At 38.5% G+C, this 27188-nt stretch overlaps 1 protein-coding gene across 21 annotated transcripts in view; it reads right to left on the minus strand.

The window, feature by feature from the left end:
- HDAC9 (histone deacetylase 9) overlaps positions 1–27188 on the minus strand; it is a 466647-nt gene that overhangs the window by 97848 nt on the left and 341611 nt on the right. For 20 of the 21 annotated variants that reach the window (XM_071805072.1, XM_071805059.1, XM_071805061.1 and 17 more), the window contains 2 exons: positions 12710–12817; positions 109–164 (listed from right to left, as the gene is read on the minus strand). In XM_071805072.1, the coding sequence (XP_071661173.1) occupies positions 109–164; positions 12710–12817 (164 nt within the window). The remainder of the gene's footprint in view (positions 1–108; positions 165–12709; positions 12818–27188) is intronic. The other variant, XM_071805073.1, reaches the window with a different exon arrangement.

Raw genomic sequence — 27188 nt, forward strand, 5'->3', positions numbered from 1 at the left:
CCTTTTCAGTCATCTGCTAACAATTACAGTTCTTCAGAGACATGCACAACGCAGGTGATTGCCAGTAACCTTAGTGCTCCAAGATGGGCAATATTCCCTGGTACTTACATGGCTGTTGATTCTTCAGCATGATGGCCTGGGGGCCTTACAACAGCAAAGCCATTCTGCAAGAACAAGATAGCTTTTCAATTATCAGCTTAAAAAAATACTTCACTGAGTGCAAAACAGAGCAGCAGGCAGACTGGATTGAAATCTATTAGAAGCTCTTGAGCAATTTTTCTGTCCAATCACCCTTTCATAGTACTGCCAGAAATAATATATTTGAGAACGGGGGCATATAAGTTTATATAAATATACACATGCACACACATACATACACACACAACATGATCTAAAGAGGAGGAAAAAAGGCAGGTTGAGAAAGCTGTACTTATCCATTCTACTGTCTAGAATTCACATTTAAAAGGAAACAGAGACTACTGATCCGTTCTTGATCTAAGTTTATGTAAACTTACATTGCTCCAGCTTGAGATTCTTCTAAACAAAAGCAGTTTGAGGTATATATTTTACATGATTAGTCACTGTTGACCCTACCTTCTGTATGGTCTAAATGATAAATTCAGACACACACACACTTCTAACAGCAGAATAAGGACAACAATGAATATCCCATATTTCTACAAGCCATAAATTAAACTTGGGAACCTGCCACACTCACAAGTTTAATAGATTCCCTACAGTCAATTTCTAATGCACTTACTAGAATTGTATATAAATTTCAGAAGGTACAGCATTAGCATCAGTGATGATCAAGGAATTTTTTGCCTCTAGAGCCACTGAAGATAAAAGAGAAATGAAATTTTCCTCCTTTCAGTGTGGGTAAGATAAAAGGAACATGTATAAGTACTAGTAAGGCAGTTCTATTCAGAAAGATGCATTCACAAAACAGTGTCTCATAAGGGTGTATAATATCAAACTTCTCTTACAACAGACTTGGGAGTAACATCATTACTTCATCAACTTCACTCTTTATTTCAGCTACTCAACACTGTTAATCTCTTCTGTTCGACTACATATTTGACACCAAATTAGTGACAATTAACACATCCATAAAAATAAGAAATTATAATCTGTGCATTACGATATCAGCCAGACTTGTCTTTTCAAGCAGCCTCACAAAGAATACCATGTGTATGTATGGCTGCAAGACCAACCAAGCATTGTATTTTCAGAGAGGATGGGACAGGAAGAAAAAGGATGGAATATTTCTATTTTTTAACAGTCAGCATTAAAGTAGTCCAGTTTGATAAACTTAAGGTAGTTAAATGTCAATGTTTCAGCCTTTACACATCTGAAATAAACATGATAATCACTGAACTTTCAGTCATGTGCATGTAAATGAGGAGGAACAACATAACAGTTAATAGAGGTACATTGGTGCCTGTGAAATCTTGAAATCTGTTTATTTACAATGTTATGAATGTGTGTTTGTGTGTACCTGTGCAATTGTTTACTTATGTTGTTTCACTGGCATGAATTTATAAACAAATACTGTCAGGCTATCTCATAGAATTTGCTGCTAAACATAATCCAAGCAGCCAGCTGCAAAGTTTTGTGGAGCGTGGCCAAAGTTCTATCAGACAACAGCAAAGTTAAACTATAATGCAAACGGAGTACATCTGTAAGAGTGGTTCTTCTGGCCAACATTTAAAGAATCTGGGTGATTTGACATCATACTTTCTGTTGTAATAGATGTCCATATTAAAAAAAAAAAAAAAAAAACCCAAAAAAAACCCAACCAAAAAAACCAACAACAACAACAACAAAAGAAAACACACAAAAAAACCCCACACACGGAAAAATATACATGTTCATATTTCAGCAGACATTCCTGGAAGTGGAATATAAATTGCTTATAGATCAAACACACCATCAAAACAAAGGCCTTATGGACTGCACCGATCTTCAGAACCAAACCAGGTTTACACTCTTAGCCAAAGCCCTATTTCTTATCCTTCTGAGGGATTTTAACATTTCTTTTTCACACAAAACATGACTTAGAGAAGAATTCTGTGAAGAATTGTCTTGTAGGATTTATCAAAAAACAAGGTATGTTTATGATGAGGAATGTACAGATAACAAAGTGAAAGAAGACTCCGAGAAGAGGGTATTACTAGACAGAGAATATCATACTACCTGTATTTTGTTCTCTCCATATTTCGAAAAAGTCCACGCAAAGCTTATTGCTGCCCCTTCTCAGTTCATTATCATCTAACTTTATCAGCATTCCCAAAAGATCAATATAATTAAGATTATTTTCTCTGGGAGGATTTCATGGCACAATATAGAGATGGAAAAATTCAACACTGATGTTTTTGATAACACAACAGTTACAGTACAGGCTTCTCTTTTCTATTCCCTTACTCTGGTGAGACTGTTTGGAAGCCCAGTTTTGCTATAGCTGGATAATTTCTGCAGTCAGAGCTTAAGTTAATTATTACAGTTTTCCATGAGCATGCAGGGCATTCACATCAGTGTTGTGACCATTTTTATATCTTTTTACATTACAAGAACATCAGTATTCACAGGGGGAATGGTCTTTTTTAAAAAAATACAATGCCATATGTTATATTGATGATAAAGCATCTGATACAATCAAATTTAACCAAACACTGAAGACTAGTTACCAGATAGTATTAACAGCAGTTTTTGTGTAATTGGTAAAACACTTCATTTCTCCTACTTTCAAACTTTGTAGGAACACGATGTACATTAGCACAACGGAACGTGAATTCATTTATTTAGGTAACATTTAAATACCAGACAGTGAGCTCAGAACAGTAGACAGAAAGGCAAAAATCTGCTTTAAGGATAGAAATACTAACAGAGAGCAATATGTTGAAAATGAAGCCAACACACATAAATTCAAAGCATTTTTGTACAGAGCCTTATTTATACTAGGATACAGACACCTTTATGTGTAGACAGAACATTAAACTGACTGACAGACAAGAATATTAGAAAAATGATTCATGTCTGTGCCATTATATGATTACCTTTAGTTAAATTTGAGAATAAAGAATAAAGCCTGAATATTCTAAACTCTGTGCTTGTTTCAACAAAGAACAAAATGAAGCCTGCCCAAACTCATTTACAAAGAAAGTCCATTGCAGATAGATCCACTCAGTTGGATCTTTAACAAAAACTGAGATAAAAATGTTAAGATTTTCCACAGTAAGCTAAGTATTCTATTCTTTCATGACTCCAATAGGTAGTCAGATGCTTGATTTCCCAAGAACAGAGCTATACATCCTACTGTGGCCTTCTTGTCTTTGGTGGTATAGTTGATTCCACTCTGTGATATGCTGGGTTAGCATGTTGGGCTATATTATGCTTGGGCATCTACTATACCTCTGCCTGAACCTTTCCAAAACAAGTATGCAAGACAATACCATAATACAAGTCATCACTCCATGGCTTGTGACTGGTCATCTACAGCAGATTTCCGCTTGTGTGTCTATGATACAAGCAGGTAAAAACAGACATAGGTAATTTTTTCCCTATAGCAATATGTGGTGACTGTGGCAAGGTGTGAATCGCTCTTCCCTTTCCTTGGCAGTGAGGAGCTTGCCCTGACTAGATTCCAAGTGGACCAAAAGCAGCCCAGGCAGTCTGGCACTTCAGGCATACTGAGAAGCCTGGCTGAGAAGTTGTGCATACTAGCTTCAGCCTGGTATTACTCTAGTAAAATCCTCTGTCTTTTAATTGACTCCAAGAAAAGTCAGTGCCATGCAAGAAATAGCAATGAACCCCAAGAACACTTACTGAAGTGGTAGAAGACTCAGATTCAACTCCTGCTTGAACATGAGGATGAAGTTGTAAGTATTCTTCACATACCTGTTTGTGTATTTAGATTATGTGGTCCATAAATTAGATACTGAGACACATCTTGTCAGTCTGAGTTAGTTTTCTAACAATAGGTCTAGAGTCACGCTCTTCTCCAGTTCTTATTCAAATTATGGCTCTTTGATTATTTCCAGCAGAGTAGCAGTCCTTCAATAGAGGACAAAACATCACCACTAATCTCAAATTTAAGATAAAACAGTTTTATATGGAGTTTAAAATTGATTCCTTCCAGCTGAAAAGATAAGAAATTGAAGCTCTTCTTGTATTTTAAGTTTTAAACCCCTGTACAAAAGAGCAATGTCATCTGTCTCAATCATTCAAGTAATAGTCACAAATTGAAACAGCAGAGGCTCCATCTGAATGTAAGAAAATGCTCTTTACCATTGAGGTGTCTGAGCAATAGAACAGGTTACCCAGGGAGGTTGTGGAATCTCTATCCCTGGAGATATACAAAAGCCATCTGGACATAGTCCTAAGCAACCTGCTTGGGTAGGGGAGCTGGACCAGATGACCTCCTGAGGTCACTTCCAACCTCAACTGTTCCATGATTCTGTGATTCTATTCAGAAGTTTGAAAAAAGTCTCTCAGGAAGATTGGTGTAATCCCTAGTGATGAGCAAGTTTATCAGCAGAACAGTGTCCCACGCACTAGTCAATTGCAGATGCACACGTTGTTAAGGACAGCTTTCTCAGGAACCTCTGTGTATCTCATATGGAGACCAGCTACCTAGCTCAGGGTCTGGATTCCACACCTGAAGCACAGTAGGCTCCTAAAGTCAGCTGTTAGAGTTTCTGTTTTCTACATTTCTAAATCCCTTAACCTATCTAGCCCTTAGCTCTTAAAATTAGCTGTGCTTAAAAATGGCATTCTTGAACACTCATTTGTTTTTAATGGAAAGGTTTTATTTTTGCTTCAATGTGCACAGGCTTCAGAATGAGAAGCAAATCACTGAGGCTAATACTTTGTTTCTTTGTAGAAACTTTTTTAGTTATTATGCAGAAATTTATCCATTCCTCCAGTCAGAATTTATATTCCTTACCTCTTATAGATATACAGTTTTTTATCTTTATAAAATTATATAAAAACCTATATCTTTAAATTTAAAAGGTGCTCCATACAGTGTACCTGACAGGGTGTAACCTCTAAAATAGTCTCTGTGTCATCTTCAACTCTGCTATCTCTGGCTTAGTTAACTCCTACAATAACAAAGCTCAGGTCTCAACTACCTGCAACAACCCCTTTGTGACCGGTACCCTGAAGAAGACAATCATATTCTTACCAGTGTCACTTACGCTGTAACGTGATCTCAAGCTATGACATCCAGCAGGGAGGGTAAGCGTAAGCGTGAGTGGTGTAAGGCTGAGGCAATCCTCAAGTACCCGTTTAGGACGATTTTACAAGCTATTCATACTGCCAGAGCAGGAGCCAGTATCTGGCCCTGGGGGTCTACGAATGCAGTGAACAAGAACCCATGATTTAACAGAGCAGTATTAGCAGCATGTAGATTTGCCAAGAAAACAGTAATGGACATGAGGGAATACCATTTTGTCTTGCAGAGGAAGCTAGTAGAGGCCAAGAACACAGAAAGGGACATTAAATATTTAACTCTGTAATGGAAACAAAGAGTTCCCTGTCTGCTTTCCTGAAGGTCTTGGAGAACAGCACCAGAAAACATACATGAAAATTTGATGCTTGCGGGCTAACTTACATATGATGGCCTGTTTAGCCACAACTAGTGTTAACTATATTGGGAAACAAAGCAAAGAATTTTAAGAACAGACTGGTCATGGAGGTAAGTTATGTACCGCACATATAATTTAAGTTGCACTGCTCTATGAAATAATGATAGTCATTCAGCTACAAATACAACCATAATTGCTGGGATAAATTTTTAAGAGATGGTTTTGTAATTTTGTCACTTTGTAAAAGCAAAGAATACAAACTACTATCTAAAAGACCTTGACTGATGGCTTTTATCAATCATATCTTTAACACTAGTAAAATAAGCATTAAAAATGCTGTGCCTGGGCATGGAAAGAAATGCCTCATTCTGTGGCTGCCACACATCACTCAGAATTCTTTTTTAAGGCAGAAGGAGAGTGTTTTAGGGCAGAGGGAGTTAGGGATAGGGAGTTAGAATCAAGGGCAGGACAGAGCCTGCAGGAGAAGGACTGTCCAGGAGGTACCAAGCATAGAGCACTTCCCAGGAAAGGAGATTTCTGCAGGTAACCAGAGGAGCCGTGTGGGGTTTGCTGTTGCTCAGGTAGGCATGGAAATTTGCTGGCCTGAAGCTTTACTGGAGGGAGGACACTGTGGGACTAGGGAGACATTTGTTCTCAGCTCTTTTTCATTATTATGTCTTTAGAAAGATACTTCCTTTGAAGTTTTTTTCTAAGAAAATATCACAGTAGAGCTGTGAAAGATGGTTGAGTGATTTTTATACAGAACACTTTTCAGACTTGAAAACTAAGAGCTTGGTCGGGGTTGGGGGGGGGAGCTAGGGAGTTAATTATGTTAATTCTGCTTATTGACTAGATAAGTACAATTTACTGTATGAAGATTCCTTCACAGCCCTGTGTGACAATGGCCTTGAGAACAGTAACAACCAAGCTCATCTGGACTGAGAGTTTCAAGTTCAACTTCAGCTATCCACAGATTATACAAAGACACCAGAGTAGCTATGACCAAACACATGAGGTTGGTTTTGTTATTGATTCAACCTGACATATCAGAAACAAGCATCCCAGGAACGTATCAGATTCTGGTTTGGAGGAAACTAATTTCGATTGCTTTCATTCTGTTAAATGACCCCTAACTACCAATAGGGCAGCTCTACACGTGTGTGCACATGCACACACACATACATGCAATGAGGCAGAGAAAGGGCTTGTGCTTCGCTCGATTCAGCCTAAGTGCATGTTCAAGACAGTCTCAGACCACGCTTTTAACTTATGTGTCTTTTTTCCTTGAGTGTTCTTTTGCAAAGTGGCTTCTTAATTAATTCAAATTTTTATAAAATAGGGAATAACCATACAAATCCTACCAGCTCTGGACAGTTTATTGAGTCTCTTCTGTTTAATATTTGTCAAATTAAAAATATATGGTACTTACATGTTTCTATCATAGAGTGCTACTATCATCAACATTGACATATTTAAAGGATATGCAAAGTCAACTAGGCAGTAATCCTTATTATTAGTACTGTACTTAAAATAATTCCAGCTTATAGTAGTACTGAATGAGGTCATCTGAGGCTGAAGAAAACCATTCCAGAAATGTTCCTTTGGATTTTCAGTACTTCAATGGTCTGCTCTGGCACTGAGCTGCCTATTACGATGCAAAGTCATCTCCCATAACAAAAAGAGGTTCTTACTAGGTATACTCTTTATAAATTATACTTTTCACTGGTACAATTTTTTTTTTCCTGCCAGTCAATCGTAAGTTAACGAGGGACAGCCAGAGAAATGTATAATTTGCTATCAGAAAAGAAGTTAAGACACACTTGATGTTCACAAAACAGCACACACAAAAAAATAACATTACAAGAAAAAGTAATATTTTGAAGGACATTATTCAAGAAAGTATAATTATCACAAAATTATCTTACTAACATAATCAGCTATCTGAATCTCAACTTCTTAAAAGTAGTATTAATCATTTAATAAACACTTAATATAAAGCAACAAAAAAGGTGGCAGCACCACCATGAATCATTTTGTTAATAAATGGAAATATCAGCAACCTGAACTCTTTCAATATAAATAATAATTTGGCAAGCTGAGTCCTGAAGGTAGATACTCTGCAAGCTCTAAGAGTTATAAATGAAATCTGAAACTCAGGAGAGACCACAAATGCAGAAACCCTCCTTTATTTTCCTCTAAGTCTTGTCTACTGTGCGGTTTGGATGACCTCTGTACTCGTCCAGTTCAGCAGCAGGAGAGAAGCGCCTGCTGTGTAGGACAGCTGGGTGCAGGCGAGGCAATGGGCTCTGTGCCTCGCTGCCTGTGAGAGAATCAGTGTGCTGACAGGGAGGGGAGAAGAACTGACCTGAGCATCAGAGTCAATGTAAGGGAAGCAGCCAGGCCAGACTGGGAAATAAACGGGAAGGCAGGGAAGGACAGCACCTCTCAGTGTCACCAAGCCATGAGACCATGCACTCCTGAAATCTGCCTTGTTATAACTGAGATACTGTGAGTCACAGAGCTTCCTTCAGGTCCCACAGGATGTGTGTTATAGCCTAAGCCTCCACATGTGCCACCTCCTTTTGTAACATACTTCTAGAACATCCTCCTGTGGCAATGTGAGAGAGGAACAAGATCCTTAGGAGACACTTCCAAGAAAGAGATGCCCTCTGTGCAGATGCAGATCTTTTAGGGCCCTTTTTCTGAAGATATGATCATTAGGTAGAAGCTAGAAACTATGATTCGTAGAATCATCCAGTGATTCATAGATTGCCAAGGTCACAAGCTACACCGCACCCAAGAAATTATATGCAGGGCACTGTCTGGATTTCTTCTCTAAGCCCCAAGGAATATATGTCATAAGATGCGTCGTATCTGTTAACATTATTTAATGGATACAGCTAATGACTACTGTGGAATTATGTTCACCCAGTTCCGCACATTCCAGTCTTCTAAAGATCTGTGGTCAGCCAGCAGATTATTGAAACCCATTTACATAAATCTCCTGGGGAAATGAGAAAGGAGCAAAGGCAGCTACAGAAAAACAGCTAGACAGGAGAGCTGTGGCACTTATTCCATATAACATATATACCTTATCATGCATCAGCAGGTTTCCTAAATTAAAAAAAAAAAAAAAAAAAAAAAAAAAAAAACCTAAAAAAAAGGTGACCTTCATGCAATCTTTAGGTTCATCTCCTATTGTAATATTGCCAACATGACTTTCATGATACATGTAAAAAAATTAATGAAAAAAGGAAAAGCATTTAATTCAACTCAGTATAACATCACGTTTATCATACTATATTTTTAAGTGGTGTGAATCTTTATTCTCTGTTATTATAAATATTATCCCAGTTGTGTGTCCAATGGGTCTCAATGAGTGCTCATTATACTATTAAACAATCCCTCAAAATCCTTATTTTTTTTGTCTGATATAATGATAATATCCGGATTAAGACTCCTGAGAGAAGGCACAATTTGTCTTGATTTTTAAAAAAGCAACCCTACAGTAATTTACTATTATAGCAGCAGTAGAATTTCAGTAAACCCTATTGTTTTACATGGTTAGGACTGTCATATTAATGCTTTTCTCATTAGTCAAGATCAAAGAAAATTGATGTCTCACAAGGGGTTTGAACTACAGTGAAGAGAACTCTTAACTCCTGGTCAGTTTTTGAACACTGTCCAAATCAGATGAACAAAATATTGCTGTTCTCAGATGAGACCTGTGTGAAATGGGACTCAGTCTCAGGAAATTCAGAACAAAGTAAAAAGCCTTCTGCCTTTCTTATGAGTTTGACTCATGCCCAGCTCTGCAGTGAATCTCTCACTTGTTCCACAGACTTTCATAACTTATTTTGTCGTTTCAACCCTTCTCTTTGCAGCTATCACACTGTGCAATAGCAAGCAGTATCAAGAGAGACCTAGAAACTGAAATGTCCTTTCCTTCCTGAAGTGGACTTTAAATGTCAGATGCCAGTGAACACAGGGCACTTTCTGTTTGTTTGTTTCTACACTCTAGATAGGCAGTGAAGACATTTATCTTCAGTATTGTAAATCATTTGGTTTTTAAATTAATTGAATTCATGTCCATAAAATAAACTGTTATATTCATTTTAAGAAAACCATATTCGACTTTTTAAAAACATACATGTTGATTCATCAAGTTGTAAGAAATATTTGGGCTGCTCATACCCAGCTATGCCAACAAATTTGATAATTCTCATATCAGAAAAGCGCTTGTTAAATGAATGACTTCAGTTTCTCATTCCTGCGACTTCCTGTCTCAGACTTTGCCTATGCCAGATAGTTTTACTTTGAGGTTATCCTAATGTTTCTGTGGCTGTTTCAGAAAAGGACATCTGTGATTCTCCAGTGCAATGGGGAGATAATCCCCTGCCTCCTCTGCTGCAATCTGCAGCACTGCCCTGTGGGAAGTCCTTGCTGTGTATTGTTAGTCTGCCGCTGTGAACTTCAGGACATGCAGCTCTTCTCAGAGAACTGTGGGATTTCAGAACAAATCAGTATGTCCTGCCTCATATTTATTTTTTTTTTTTCTTAAGATGACACCAAGCTGACTGTGCACCATCTGATAGCAATCCACAGTGGTAAACTTTCAGGGAAAAACTACAGTGTGTTTCTCTACTGCTATTTACATGTAGCAGAGCTGTTATAGCTTACACACAATTCCTGAAAGGCATTTTTTTTTGTCATCCAAAGATTCTGAAGCTGCGGCACATCATCCCAGATCCTCATCAGAGCTTAATCCTCCCACTCAGTGCCCACAGTACAGGCCCCGAATGGTTGCTTCACTTGTATATTTGGCCAATGAATGCACATGGAATGGTCAGCTTCAGTTATTTTCCCTTAGATCTTCACAAGTACACTACAGAATTAACATTTTCCCTATATACGCAACATGTATGTTTCTAAAAGAATAATGGCAGCAAGATGGAAAAGCAACATGTAATGTCACAAACATAGAGTGGAACATGCAGATCTGTGGGGCTAAAATCTTAAAGCTACCTAAAATCTCATCCTGAACATCAAGTAGAAAGCCCCAGAATACACTGCAAAAACCCCCATAATGTCATTTAGCATATGAGGCTAGTGGGAGCAACTTGCCAACAAAACCCACGTTTGTATGGATGCAATGAGAGAGCGAAACGGCGAATGTCAGGAGCAGTGCATTTCCAGAACTTCTGCTAGCATGTTCTTCTTCTGTCAGTCCAGTCTTAGTAACCTCTCCCTAACCATAAATTATAAATATCACACATAGACTATTAGTTCATACAGCTGGCATAATGGCATGTAAGTCATTGGGCTTCATGCTGGAAGTATAGGAGCAGGTTAGATAAACGCCTATCAGGAATGGCGTGAATATTCCCAATTCTTTTTTGCAGCAAAGCCTTTCCACTCCTAATTTCTTGACCATTTGGTATAAATCAATTACTTGGCACATCTATTTAATAATTACCTTTCCTATGCCTCAACTGGAAGTTGTCTGTTTCAATTCCCTGCACTATACACAAGGATTATATTTAGTATCAACAATAATTTTACAGTAAACTACAAACTAGAACTAAATTTTAAATATTTGTTTACAGACTGTTGCAATGCCAGTAGCAAACAAGGTCTCATAGTGCCTGATGTTTGATTCTTTTCAGCTGTCCATCACACACATAGAAACAACCAAAAGCATTCACACTGTGGAAAGATACCAGAAATGTACAGAGGTAAGCAGTAAAGATTCTGCAGTTTACCCTGCTCATGTCAACTGCACACAGGACATCTCTCATTATTCTTACCAAAACTTGCTTTTATATTGCCTTAGAGACCTACATGTGTCCTACGGTTGCCAAAGGTAAAAACTAGCTAAAAAGTCCTCCTTCACTTTCATTAGTCCCATTGGGTGGGAAGAACGCACAGTGAGTTGTGTATTGAATCCAGCTCTGCCCAAAAAGCTTAATGGGGATGAAGTACCCATCAGAAAGGATGCACAGCAGGTTCCCATATGATGGATCCTTGTCCTTGATCTGAGATTCCAAAACTTGTACATTTAGTGCAGTACCTGGCTAATGATTTTAGTTCCTGAATATGAAAGTTTAGTAACCACACTCAGTTGTGTCAAAGCTATAGTATTGCATTTCACCTGAGCACACTGTCATTTATGTACCTATCTATTCTATATCTATGTATATATACACATAGACATATGTACCCCTCCCCAAATGCATAGCTAATGTATTTTGACTGAAATTAGACAGATACACAGAAGGAAAATTCTCAAGTTCAAATACATTTTGGAGTTTAAAAATTCTATAATGCAAATCCTAAAATATTTATTTTTATCTTGATTTTGGAAACAGGACTGAATCCATTAGTATTTAGACTGGAAACTGAATAAACAGTTTCATTAAGGAGACATGTTTGCTCCAATGATGTTTATTGGGGCAAGCCTGCACTCCGGCTGCATATGGTGTACCTTTAAATAGGGCTGTTAAAATACCAAATAAAATGTCAAAGTCCATCAGGCCTGGAGCTTTTATAAATTGTTTAGACTGGGGATAATTTGGGTTTTGTACATCATGCCTTGCAGATCGTGCAGCACGAAGATAGGATGGGAAAGGGTGCCAGGGAGATGAGCACGGGGTGGCCGGCGGGGCGGAGGCACCTCCAGGTCAGGGCTCTCCTCACCAGCCACCTTCCTCTGCTCCCAGCCTGCGTGCCCGCTGTTTGCCTCTCCTCTCTCTGGGTGGTATCCTGAGGTTACATGCACAACTAAACAAACATATTATTTTTTTCTTAATTTTTTAAAGAAATAACTTCAAAAGGCAGCACCACAGCCACTTGCCAGAGGTGTGCATGCAATGAGGAGCTTCATCTCGGGCTGTAGCCCCCGGCTCTGTAACCACCACCAATGCCCCAGCGTATGGACAGCAAGGAAGTCCCTGGTGAGGACTGGAAGCACCGCCCGGGCTGCCACACCTTCGTGGCCGTGCCCCCCGTCCTCCCCCCGTCACCCTCCCTGGAGCAGAGCAGTTGAACAACGCCTTCCCTTCAGCCTCCCCCCACGCCCCGCTGCCCCAGCGCTCCCACCCACGGCGCGGCCCGGGCCTCACCTTCAGCTCCCGGGAGGCCACACGGGCCGCCAGCTCGATGACACAGCCCACCGCCATGCGTGCCGCCCCGGCCGAGTGCAGCTCGTTCCAAACGGTGTCACTGTCCACCTGAGCAAACAGCCGGCCCCGGGAGGAAGGCAGGGGAGAGAGGGAGAGGGAGAGGGAGATGGAGAGCATGAGAGAAAACAAACCCGTGAGGGAGGGCTGGCAACGTGACAGCCCGTGTACAATAACATCAGTCTTCCGTCCTGGCCAGCTGAAAGGCCTTCTGGACATGGCTTTGCTTATGCTTTTTCTCTGCACGGGCTTCTCCAATGGAAACACATTCCTGTCATGCCTCGCTGCCATTCCCTGTTTAGATTTCTCATTACAAACAGTGTTACATCGGCCAGGCCGGGCCGGCTCATCGGCCGCCAGATGCAGCGCGCCAGGTCCTCACGCTGGTGGGGGGATGGGGACCTGCCAGATCTGGGACCAAGTGTCCAGCAGGGACAGCCACCCCTGGCTCCAGCAGCCACCTCCAGCAACTCCCGCAACCAAAACTCACCAGGGATTCGGGTCATCATCCCTTTTTTTAAAAAAAAAAATAAGGGCAACAAACACTCATCTTTCCCACCCAGGCAGGAGTAATTTTTAAATGACCAAAAATCAGAATAATTAAGTGTTTGGATCATTTTCAGCGCCATTATTGCCATAGACAGAAAAGAAAATTAAATAAAATGAAGTTTGATGAACTAATAAATTTTGTCTTGAAGGGCTTTAGATCCCACTTTGTAACAGATGAATGTGGTTACTCTAAAGCAGAGAAAATTGTCTTTTGTTCCTTCTAAATGAGCAAGTGCAACATGTAAAATATTATATAAACCAGAAGGATAAAATATTGTAAAGATAAAATATTATAAATGACACATTATAAAGATGGCTAAGCAGCACTGTTCTACAACTTTAATTGGTGTGCTCAAATTTTATTTTTGAAATCTATTTTCAGTAACTATTTGCAGAAACATACAAAAAAATACAGGTGAAAAGTTTTATATTCCTTATATGATACTTTGCCAAGCAGACATGATGGTGTGAAATAGTCTGAAAAAGTCATCCAAAGAGACAGCCAGACTTTCTTGACGCTCCATGGGAAGTGCATTTAATTGTATCATACTGTATACATTCATCATGAAAAACGTTTAGGAATAGACAAAACACTGTAACAGATGCTTTTTGGGTAACTTCCAAGCACATTGAGACATTTTCAGATTGAACCAGAAGCTTCTGTTCCTAATTTCTCAAAAAAAAGAAAAAAATTAGGTAATCAAGTAATTGAAAATGGATGCAACTGGATGCAACTGCTACTCAACTCTGGAGGTTCTGAGGAATTTCTCTGATTAGTCATTTGAAACAGAAAGAAGCTTGATCTTCTCTACACCTGTCAAATGTCTTCACCATTACTGTTACAATAATATTATGTTTCAACCTACTAAAGTGATCTTATTTTTCAGTGTACTGGACCTGAGTTTTCTATCGTTTTGATCAGTTTTGTGTGTATGCAGCAGAACTAATGAAAGTAGTTCGTATCCACGGTAGACCTGAATAAGAAGACTGGATTTCGCTTGCGAAATTTAGAATAACAGTAATAACATCACACTGTGTTTTCATCTGAGAAACTCAAAATGTTGTACAAACACAGGCATTGTCAGCTTGATACAGGATGATTTATTGTATTTGTTTTTCAGATTGGTAGCTTGAAATTTAAATTAACTAAATAGCTTTCCCAAAGACACACAGAAATCAATATGTAACTAAGAAAATTACAACAAGAAATGAGAAAGAAACAAAGTTGTTAAAAAAAAAAAAGTTGTCTCTTGACTGCTTTAAAGCAACTCTGAATCAGTTTTCATTTTTAAAACAAATAAGGAGATAAGTAAGTAGAGGTCATTGGTTAAATCAATTTAATAAAACTCTAATAAAGTTTGAAAAATACTGTGCAGTACTTTAAATAAAGAAGTATCAACAAGAGAGCTGGGAGGGAGTACTGTCTTACCATTTTTATGGCTAGCAAATTAAGGTTAACATGAAGGAGTGGCTGATGAAAATGATTCAATGGCAGCTGCTCGGTACACCAGGGCACGAGCAGGAGCCTGCATCCTCAAAGGGACTATGATTCATTTCCAGGAAGGTCGATTAAGTTAAAATTGTAACCACAGCTTGAGAGTACCCACCCTTCAAGACAGTTGTCTGCTCTGACACATGAGACGGCAGACTCTCCAACCACCGAACACTGAGTATTGGCCGGTATACGGCATTTATCATTTTCTGTTTTCAGTTGAGTGTGAGGAGACTGAACTGGGACAATAAGAGCAAATATCTTCCACTAGAAATTTTCCCTCAGACCACTTGAATGACTGCTACCTAATTTTCACAGAATCACAGAACGCTAGGGATTGGAAGGGACCTCAAAAGATCATCTAGTCCAATCCCTCTGTCGGAGCAGGAACACCTAGATGAGGTTACACAGGAACGTGTCCATGTGGGTTTTGAATGTCTCCAGAGTAGGAGACTCCACAACCTCTCTGGGCAGCCTGTTCCAGTGTTCTGTCACCCTTATTGTGAAGAAGTTTCTTCTCATATTTAAGTGAAACCTCTTGTGTTCCAGTTTGTACCCATTGTCCCTTGTCCTATCATTGGTTGTCACCGAGAAGAGCCTGGCTCCATCCTCGTGACACTCACCCTTTACATATTTCTAAACATTAATGAGGTCACCCCTCAGTCTCCTCCAAGCTAAAGAGCCCCAGCTCCCTCAGCCTTTCCTCATAAAGGAGATGCTCCACTCCCTTAATCATCTTTGTTGCCCTGCACTGGACTCTCTCCAGCAGTTCCCTGTCCTTCTTGAACTGAGGGCCCCAGAACTGGACACAATATTCCAGATGTGGTCTCACCAGGGCAGAGTAGAGGGAGAGGAGAACCTCTCTCAACCTACTAACCACCAACCACCACGCTTCTAATATACTCCAGGATGCCATTGGCCTTCTTGGCCACAGGGGCACAGTGCTGGATAATGGTCATCCAATAAAAATAGGAAATCAGGAAACAAAACAGTGTTTCCTGAGGAATTTTCAAAAATTGCCACCTAAACGTACATAGGAAATTCAAGATATTTTAGCTGATCTCTTGGGCATGGTGCATATGACAAATGGTAGACCCTCAAAGCCAGAAGTTGCCAACTGAAGCTGTGTACCTTAGTGCAGTTATTTTAACACAAGAAAACTAACATAAACATATTAATAATTATCCTGAAAAGGCACAGTATTACAAACTTAGATGTCAAATTCAATTTCATATTAACACAAAATTAAGACTGAATTTCTGAGGAACATCTGATGAAGAGCAGCCTAGAAAAACTTTCATCACACAGCCAATGCTTCAGCTCTAACGACTGGAAAATGCCATTTCACTCCATTTTATATCTCTATTAGTGCTATGTATTGCCTTAAACATTTCAGGTGTTTAAACAGATTTTCTTTTAGTGATACTCAATGTTTACATTGTAAATCACTGTTGAAATACAGTGATACAAATGACAAACCCATTAAAATTATGGTTTCTAGCTGGCCTAGTTGTCAAGCTATATATGAAATGTAGCAATGTAAAATCCTACTAGATATGCTTTTCTTTATTCCTGTGAGATGAAATGGTTGGATTTTATACAAGGGGATAAGATCAGACGCTGGTTTCTGGTTCTAGTTCATGTAAATATCACGTGTATCTGACAGTCTATCTAGATGCTGAGTATGCATGAATTTGTGACAAATGTGATGCTGTCTGAATCACAGACTATGAAAAAGTCAGATGGAATTTTATAAGAGGTTATTTTTGTTCTGCAAGTGATTTGGAGCAGCTGAACCATTCAGTAAAAACCCTGTCTTGATTAGGAATTTTTTCAGAAAATGTTAAACAAGATTTAGAGAAAATACAGCATTTGTAGCTTTATTCTAACACACAATCTTAGCCCTTTTTTCTGCTTAATTAGATATATTATTTTCATTTAAGAGTCCTTTAAAAATTGTCAGGGCAGGAAAACATTATGAATGTCTAACCACATGAAAAAGAAAAAAAATCTAAAGCATAATAGTTTCAGTGTTAAACTATGAGCATATTACACATTTTGTTATCAAAAATCCTATCACTGCTGCAGCTCTTCAAAGGATTGTGTGTGAGAGCACCAAGAGCCAGAGAACATGAGCCCTATCTGAACACTGCCTTTCTAACACACATATGGATTTACTTCACTCCGAGTTTCCTGAATGAGCACTGCAGGTTGTAGGCTTTTTCAAGCACATCTAGTATAGCTCAATCATTGGCATGTGTAGCAAAGCTAATACTCTGTAAAGCTACAGATGATAGAAATTAAGCTACCTGTCCCTGAAGTGGATGTGGAGGCATTAAAGAGGAAGGGAATGACTTAAGTGAAAAGAAATGTAGGTAACTTTTCTTTACTGAATGCAACTTATGTTTCAAGCCCTGTGTGCAGAAATTCCCTGCTTTGCACTACAAAAAGAACTTGATAGGAATGCTTCCTGCAAGAAATATCTATGCGATATTTTGACTTTCACAGTGAAGACTTTAAGCATACTAAAAACAAGCTAAGAAACAAGAAGCCTTGCAGCAAGGATGTTTCAGCAGATAGAAAGCTTGTACTGTACCCCCTCACGGCTGGAATATTGCATGTTAAAGAAGACTGACTATACATTTTGAAAGTTACCAACTCCTCATATCGTGCTCAGTTTGTGGCACGTGCATGTGAAGGTGGAAAAAAAGGATACGTAAGTACATCTGAGAGACTGTTAACTTAAAGGCCTTTCTGAAATAACCACATTTGCTGAAACTGGAAATGTTACTTGTCCTGCTATTTACATATATCTTGAACCTACCTCAGGGAGGCAAAAAAGTGGCATGAATAGTAATTCTAAATGATTTTTAAAATATATTTATAATTGCCTTTTGTTTTACCCGTCCCTTCCCTGGCTAGAGAATCTCTTCATCCATCCTCTGTTTCAGTCCTCCTTCCTCTGGAAACCTCCTGTGATCTACCTGATGATCACTGGGTCACCGTTCTGCTGACCAGAGATTCTGCTCACAGTTTGACACACCATTCCATTTTTCACACCGTGTGGTATATTCACCTGGGTGAGTTGTTTCTCTTTCTGAAATAATTATTGTAAACTCTGAAGTTGCCTTAAATACACATCCACTGATAAATATATGGCAATATAAAAGAGATCCCATGCTACTGCTTTGGGATGGATTCTGACAAAGCATCCTAGAGCTTGACCTCTCTCTCACACACACACACACACACACACACACACACACACACACAATTTGTGATTTAACAGAAATCCAGCTTCCACAGTGGAATTCTGCTTTAACTTCTAGAAAGAATTAGAAATATACTGAATCACTCATCTGGCTCTGGATTCTCTGCACAACTGTTGCCATCATAAAAATCAAAACCAGTCCTCCTAGAGTTACAACATGTCCCTACCAGAGATGCTCTACTTATTCTCTGAAAATAGTTCAAAAATGCAATCTGTCATCTACCTTTTCATGAAAATTTTGACCTGTGATGATCCTTTGATAGCAGTGATTGTATTCTATGTGTCCAATGTCCTGAACTACAAACTAAAAAGTAGCAGTTAGTTGCAGCAGTTTAAAGGGAGTCTTTGCCCTTTATTTAAAAAGCAGAGGTTGGGCTCAACTGTTCTTATAATATATGGAAGTTAATTCAGTATGCATTTCAGATGGATACATTTCAACACAAATCTGGAAAAACTACCACATAAAAATACTGTCCTTTGATATAAGTGGTTATAAAATCGAGAAGTAAATAAAATCTAGTCAGCTAACAACAGCATAGCTATATGCAGTAAACAAACAGATTAAACTGTGAGAAATAATATAGGAGAGTACAGACCTCCTCAATGATACTGCAATTAAATAAAACTTGTGTATTGCAGAGTTAATTACTGTGCTTTAAAAGCAGAGTCTCACACTCTTCTACTTACGCCAGAGCAAATATGTTTGCATCACTGTGTTTTTTAAATTCCCTGGCATAAAAGTAGAAATCAGATATTTTCCTGAAGTGTTGCAGCCTCTAAAAATTGTGTGTGGCATCTTGCTACCACTTCCAGCAAGGAGTCTGTCATTCTTGGAGACAGTTGGTGCCAGTAAACACTAGCACATAAGTTTGGGATACTTTGCTCCTGACCATGAGCAGTGCAGCTTCCCAGGTGCCACACTCAAAGCTCTCATCTCCCACTCGTACACATGTCCTGGTGGTCATTCGTCACCTCTGTGATTTCCACTAAGAAGTAAAAGGTCCTCGATGTGCTTCTCAGCTGCTGTTTTATCTCACCATGACTAAAGAAGCGAAGGTGTGCAGACCATCTCCAAGGGACAACATCTAATGAATGGCCTGTCAGCCATGTCTCTCATTAAGGAACAAAGGAGGAAAAGTTTACATGGCTGACGTCTCTTCAATAAATTCCATATACAGGAACTGTGTAAAAGCAGGCTTCGTTAGGGAAAATATGTACAGTCAACTTTATTTTTACTGTTATTTTCCAGCCATATTAAAGATTTGTTCTGTCAAAGTTGTTTCCAGCTGCTTTAATCTAAAATGCCTGCCATAACGAGTACCCAGAATATCAGCTTTTCATACTTTCTTGCCTACTAGTCTGGTTTACAAATTAATTGTGAAGGGGATGTGATGTTTAGGCTCCGGTGGGATGAGTAGTTCAAAGGATCTTCACAAATCATTGCTTAAACAAAAAGGATGGAATTTACTTGAGCTTGCACTGGTTTCTCTCTTGTGTTTGAGTAATTACAGTAGGAGAATTTGTCAGCAATAGTATTCATGGAAATTGACTTCTAATTGAGGTTATTAATTCTGCCCACAAAACGCTCTTTCAGGGCAAAAAACAAGGAATGTGGACAGTACATGTACCCACCATCTGCAGAATATTTAACAATTTTAAAGTTTTACCTGTTAATAGTGACCTAATTTACAACATTTATAAATCAAAATAAATTTTAAGAAAATAATCAGAAAAAAATAATCTAAGTAAAAATTAGTAATTGAATGCCTAGTAGAGTTGCTGATGTTAGTAGTCAGCCATTGTTAAAAATACAGCACCCATACTTCCGCACAAATGGAATTCACCTGAAGGTTTGTAAAAGAACGAGTAAATGTGTGAGGTATGTATTGAAAAGTAAATATCTTTGTATTCAAAATGAGAATCAGAAAGAATCCTGCTAAATCAAGCAGAAGCCCAAATAGAATAATATCTTCAGGAGAAGTAGTTTGATTTGGTTACTCTCTTAAACCGAGTTTTATGACAGGCATTCAGAATCTCTAGGTCTCATAAAGCAAACATGAGACACCCTAAAGGACCTGAAAGCCTTAGTGAAACAGTGCTGTGTGTATCATTGGTAGGGAAATGAAGGGAGGATAGCATGGATTAGATGCGGATTAGAAGTCGTTTTTAGAAAAAACTCATAAATAAAACACTTAGGCCCAGATTCAAGTCTCAGATATGTGGCATATATCACCAGATGCTTGTAAAAACGTTACTGCACTTTCAGATGTAGCCCTGAGTACTCTATTAATTTAACTTGACATTTGTTTTAGTATTTAATGGATTAGTGTGTGAAAATGCTTGCACAACTGCCTTCTTATGTTTGATCATGGAGTTTCCAGGAGTTCATTGGCAAATAGATAGAATGGTCTGAAGCTGGTTGTAATGCGTACTGTTACAGAAAAGACAACTTTTGTGTGCAGAATTCAAGCCTTATTTTTTAAAGTCTGATCATTTTCTGCTGAACACATTTTATCAATACACAGCATTTCATCTTTTTTTCTGGGATGTAGATGATCTTTATGTTAGAGGCCACTATGGAGCTATGCTAGAACCTGGTGTTTATTCAGACAAGCAACACATGAACATTTCCTCTTCAGAAAGCTTTTCTGTCCATCTTGGGGACTAAATTTTATCAACAAACACACGATGAGTTTTTAAAGTGCAAATGTGAATTCTGCTTTAGTTACAGAATTCCTATCAAATCCATATGTGTGTGTCTGTGTGACTGAATCTGGGGAGAGTGAATAATATTAGTAAATTGTATAAGACAGTATTCCACTATTTACATTTAACATATGTATATATATATAAAGTGTTTCATATTCTGTCAAATAAGAAGGCTTCTTTGCAAGATGCCGGCCTTTGGCAACACAATAGTTTTTAGGAAATGTACAAAATTAGTTAAGACCTTTAAAGGTTTGACTTTATGACAGCTCCTCAACTTCTCAATAATTTTCTGTGTTTCATGTGCTGTATCTTTGTTTACAATTTGAATCTGGTCTAGCACCAAGGAAAAAAAGTCCTCTGTTAAAAAGGGTGAAAAAAATATTCTCAGCTCCTCAGTGTGAAGAGATTTTTTCCTTTTTTGTGGCCGTGGTATTGATATGCTAAATGTGGTGTTCCCTCCCTGCCAGAGATAAGACACCATTGCACTTTCCAGATCCACGGATGAAGTCTCTGTACCTCCGTAAAGGAAGAGTATCTGTTTCCTGTTCTGATCATCCAGACTCACACTTAACTTTTTTTTCTAAAATGTATGTGCCTAAAATTGGCAACCTAGCTACTTCAAGTCCTTGTCAATGAAGGAAATTAAGCACCTCCAGTCAGTTCTTCTTATCTTAGGTGAACTGACTCCTGCTCTAGCAGTGCACATGGCAAGCAAGGGTGGTCAGGGTCCTGCTTTGGCTGTTTCAGTAATTTGTCTAAAGTGAGGTTTGTGAAGCTGGACATGTGAGTCTTCAGATAACTGTTGTTCTGAGCTAAGAGTAAGTAAATGTGCAGTTTTTCTCTCATTTCCCAATTTCTTCTTCAGTTTGCCCACTCAAGGAAGCTGTGAGCTGGTCAGCTTGAAAGCCTACAATTCTGTAAGCATGAGAGCTTAGCTAAAATGTAATGTCAGTTGGTCCATTCCTACAAAACATAGTCCACTGAAACAGCTGGCTTCCATGAATTGCCAGAGCTGATAGGGTATATTACCTAAAAAGTGCATTCACCAGAGCGGCTGGGAGCATGTTACACACTCATTCCCTCATTCTGTGGCCTAAATATGTTTATCCGGAACTGCACAAACTGTCTGAGCATGCAGACGCTTAAATGCTCCAGGATGACAAACCTGCAGCCCTTGCTCTTGTCCCATCCCCACTGGCCTTAAGTTGTGCCTTGAGGTGGTACTAGGATGGCCTTCTTGGTCATGTATTTTGATGATTTCTGCAGAAAATGCCACACAGTCAATGCTGTGTAACTGTGAGTCCTAAACAGTTGTGCAAAGCATATCGATTAAAGTATAAAGTGCCTGTGAGGTTGTTTTGACTAAATCTTGGAATTTCTTTAGGGATGGTGTAGTTGCCAGAGAGGCTCAGGAGGCAGACCAGTCTTTCATTCCCAGAAGTCTCCTGCAATCTGCTCCAAAATATAACTGGCAAAGTTCAGTAGGTTAATAAGGCTACTCAGGCAAGTAGTTTCAGTTGCTAGGTTAATATATTAGCAGCGGTGATTTCACAGTGAAAGACATCATATTAATTAGCTGAGCTTCTAGGAAAAACAGATTGTTTTCCCCAAACCAGGAAACAGACGTAGTTTTGGTTGATGTTATGCACACAATATACCTATTTTGGTACAGCCTGGGATACAGGGGAAGGACACAAGTTTATCGGAACACCTGGGTGGAGGTGATGTTTAATTTGAATGCCCAAACCATAGACACTTCTTTACAGCCAGATTTGCAGGCAGATATAAGGAGACGTCCCTAAGCAGCCTAGAGCCTGAAATCTACTACAAGGGGGCAATGCCACCACCAATACTTTCTTAATTTTTACACTATTGTACCATGGTAACGGACTTAGGTAGGTACCATTAGCTCTTATACAGATAACAGGAATGAAGAGTCATAATGTGTAAAGGCTGAAAATTCTTCCTGGGCCCAGACTGAGAAGATCAAGGGAAGAAGCAGAAGATATGAGAAACAGCAGAAAACAATTTGTTGCCTGGATGACTTACTAAAATTGTATAACAGTGAAATCTTGCCTTTCTTATTGCTTTTGTTCCTGTGTGGTCAGGATAAAAAGCAGTACTGTCCAGCTACCACAGCACGGAATGCCAGGAAGAAATTCAACATCCACAGAATATTAATATTTTGTGATTTTTGTAAAAATGTAGAGAGTTTTTATAGCTTTACAGTCTGTTCAGCTCACTAAATATTTATTCAGCAAAAGTTTGATTTCTCACAGGGTGGTGTTCCCTCCCGGCTCCTCCTCTTGCAATTCAAAGGTTTGACTTTACACATTACAGGTTTGGAGCAGTGTCTTTGGAGGGTGGGGGGAGAACAGGGGGGATTGGATAACTGCCCAATTTCATATGATAAAAGTGAAATTCTCTGCTGTCTGCAGGACAATCCCCAGGGAACAACGTATGAAACCCAAACTTAAATAAAATCATATCCTGTTTGCAAACATCATATTCCCTTTGCTTCTCAGTAATCTGGACCCATAAACCCCAGCACAGCTTGAGAGCCCATTCCTCATCTAAACAAATGCCATAAGCCCCTTTATACTTTTACAACCATGTCAGAAAATAATATTGACTGCCAATAGTGATGTGATTGGAGTTGCCTCCTCTGAGCCATAAAAGAAGCAGTCTGTTATCAATTTCTCTAAATGCATCAAGGGAATTATGGGTCAGTTCAGTTCCAAGTTATAAATGACAATTCAAAAGCCGCAGAAGTGTTTGAAGCTAGGAGCCGATGATGACATTATCATAAAAGACTGCTCTTCTTTGCTTTTGTGGGTTTTTTGCCTATCAACTAGACAAAAAAATATGGCTGAGAAATGACTTCAAGATTTCTTCACACAGCAGCAGGTCAAACAGGCAGGAAAACAATCACTATTTTTAGTGACAGACTGAGGAAAGGAGATGAAACTTAGTGCCATTAAAAGTAGATTTCTGTTTCTCTTATTGTCATTTTCACAGCACAACAGAAGTGGAAGAATTGAAATAGATAGATGCATTGATCATATGATCAGTAATAGCTCTAGCAGCTGTTTACAGATGAAAAATTGTGGAATGGTCTGATAATCCACAGAACCAAAAAGTAATTTCTGATTATTCTCCCCATTTGGCCACTTCACCTGCAATCTACCCACCTCTCCTGGAAGCCTGTTCACATTCCAAACCTCTGACCAGCTGCAAGAAACCATCTCTTGTTATTAAAACTGTTGGCTGTAGAGCTGCTGTTCTCTCTCCAACACAAGGAATTGCATCCCCCCCAGTATTATTATAGAATTCTTTAACAACAGTTGGTTCTGGAACAGCCTTAAGCTTGAAAAAAGAATAAAAAGCATTATTGCAAGAGAGAGGTCCCATATTCAGTGACTGTTGTACTGCTGACCCTGGGTAGTCCTCTGATAAAAAATTAACCATCATTGCAAGAAAACCTGTAATGGACAAATTTAGGAAGTTAGATTTAGACAACCGTTAGACCTGTTCAGTTTGGTTGTCAGCGTGAAACAGCTTTGTGCTCTTAGATAAGAGCGCTAATTATTACTTGGGTAATTTCCTATAAAACTATAAAGTTTATTGTTTGATTTCCTCTGAAAGTCTAACACATACCAAGCCAAATCCACCAGTGACCCTGACATAAACAGTTCCTATCACTACTTTAAAGAAAATTCATATGGATGAAAAATGTTTCTAAAGTCAGTAAACAGTAGCTTTACATGCATTTTGCACTGGTACAAAAGATTTAGAACCATGACAGAACAGGATCAGAAAATATTACTTATGGACACTGCCTCTTGTTTGTTTTTCAAAATTATTGGGAAAACTTTATTTTACTGTAACTGTAAGTAATCTCCAAAGAAGATGATCCCTGATCTTGACTGATGTTTATTTGTGCTGTTAGAAAAGAGATAACAATGAAACAATATAGTAGAATTTGTTACAAAGGTTTGTCAGACCTCTGTTTGAGAGCAATGCAAGCCACCCCAAACTCATGCTGATAAAGTCTTTATAGCACATCAGCTGAGTTGTCTGTGGAGTCCTAGGCTCCAGTCCTTGCTCCAAGAGCAGTTTCCAGTTCATCCAGTGATTCTTTAATGTGAAATATAGAAGGTGTTTGTGAAGCAGTGGCACAGAACTAGGACTTCACATTATTTATATATGTATGATAGGTAGATCATAGCCTTAGGTACATGGGCTTTATCCTACTTATGCTCAGTCTTACTGGTCCAGTGCTATTTCAACAGTGGCACATCTTCAGTGTGTGATGTGAGGGTCCCCAGCCAGGAACAATCTATGTCCACTAAGAGGTGTGAGCTCTGATATTAAATCCAGCCTGGCAGTGGAGAGAAATGAGCCTAGGTTTTCCATTCCCTATGTGGGTAATCTAACCATTAGTCTACTTAGTAATAGAAGAGCTGCGTGATAACAGCCAGCAAGGTCCCCGTATCGTTAGAAGACAACAGGACCAAAGAGCTCTGAAAACCGTTGTTCAAGAGGCAGACATAAAGTCTTCTGCAAGAACGGAAGTCCTTCTTTCTTTTTTTTATTTTTTTTTAATACTTTCTCGCCGTATTTTTCAGCAAAAAAAAAAAAAAAAGCAAGCAAGCAAGAAAAAAAAAATGAGAACAAAACAAAAAAATTCATGCTTCTATCCCTCCTTAAAATCCTTGCACAAACTATTCGTACTGCTTTATAACCCTCAATTAAGTGGAAAGATACAAATTAGCAATGCTGTTTCTTTCTTTGCACCATCATTTTTGAAAGTAAACTTAAGAATTGCTTTCCTCGCAATTTGAAGCAGCTCCCTTTCCCGGAGCTCATCTTAACCAATAGACAGCTAAATATCACTGAAAAAGAGCTCCTAATCTGATTATTTACCTTGAAAAAGGTCATAACCCATTCCTTTAAAAGAGCCCCACAGCAAGCCTGACAATAATAACATGTAGAAAGGCAAACTAACTAGAAAAAAAATAAATAAAAGATCAATTTCTACACCATGTTCTTTAATCAAATTTCCATTATTTTAAATAAGAAATAAAGCAAACAGACTCAAAAAATGTAGATAAATTTAAGTGCTTAAAAAAATGAAGTTATCTTGAGCATCTCTGCCTTGTGTTACATTTAAAATAGAAAATATACTTTCATTAGCAGAAGGATTGCAAAGCACATTTCTATTCACAATTTTTAATACCACAATAACTTGTTTCATAGAAAAATCTTATACGTTATTTTTCAAAGTGTGCCACAGTCCTATTTACTTTCCAAAACCCTCAAAAAGATTTGTGAAAAAATTTTACATCAGCTTCTCTTTAATCAGAAGCCTGAACAACATTTTTTATCAACTTTATTCTTGCCTAATTTTCTCTAAGCTTCTCAATAACTTCAACAACAGCGTGAAAATGTACCTTTTTTTATACGTGTGCGTATATGCGTGTGTGTGTGCATATGTGCCCATGATAGTGCACAGAGGTGCCTGTGGACATACATGTCTGTCTCAATATGTAAAGTTAGCTGATCCACACACAGAAATGAGCCCCAACTTTCAAAATTAGCAAATTGCTAGTCACCAAATTTTAGGCAGAATCCTCAGCAAGCTCATTCCACAGTAGAGGAGCTGCAGTAATTGCCATTTCCTGATTCTTTGTTCCTTATGTCACAGTTCAGAAATCCTCAAAAATTACTAAATACTGACAGCTAAAATTGAATTTTTCTTTTTCTTGTATTAAAACCTTACAAAATTGGTAGTTCTTCTGTGAGGTATGTCATAATAATATACCCCACTATAAATAACACTAGTATGGTATGGAATTTATCTTTTGTGAAATGTAAAAGTAAATACAACTTTAGAAGGTTGCATTGGAAGTTGACCTCCAGAGACTGTGCCTTTATTCCTGCATACTCAGAAATAATCAAAGGGAACTAAAATACTTACGCATCATCCAGCCAGCCAATCAATATCTGATAATATCATCATTTCACTTTGATATTGCTGACATCAGAAAATAGTAGTCCCAGCTGGACCAAAAGTATAGAATACTTTTGTGTGAAAAACCCCTGTACATGAAAAATTATTTCTCCCTGGTGTTGTCTTTACTAGAATTTAATAGGACCATGATACCAGCATAGGTAGAAATTCTCCATTCTACATGTTTTTCAATAATTTAGGTTAATTCCTTTACCTTGTATTGCAACAAATTTTTCTTTGCAGTATTTTGTCTACTGTGTCCTAATATTGACAGGCTTGTATTATATTTCAGAATGAATCCATTTTGAAACAGGACATAAAAATGCTCAAATAATTTATTAGTTTAACAACACTCAAGTTATTAAATAGTAGCTAGTGACCACTTACC

Source organism: Patagioenas fasciata, chromosome 2 (genome assembly GCF_037038585.1).
Source record: "Patagioenas fasciata isolate bPatFas1 chromosome 2, bPatFas1.hap1, whole genome shotgun sequence".
Lineage (NCBI taxonomy): Eukaryota > Metazoa > Chordata > Aves > Columbiformes > Columbidae > Patagioenas > Patagioenas fasciata.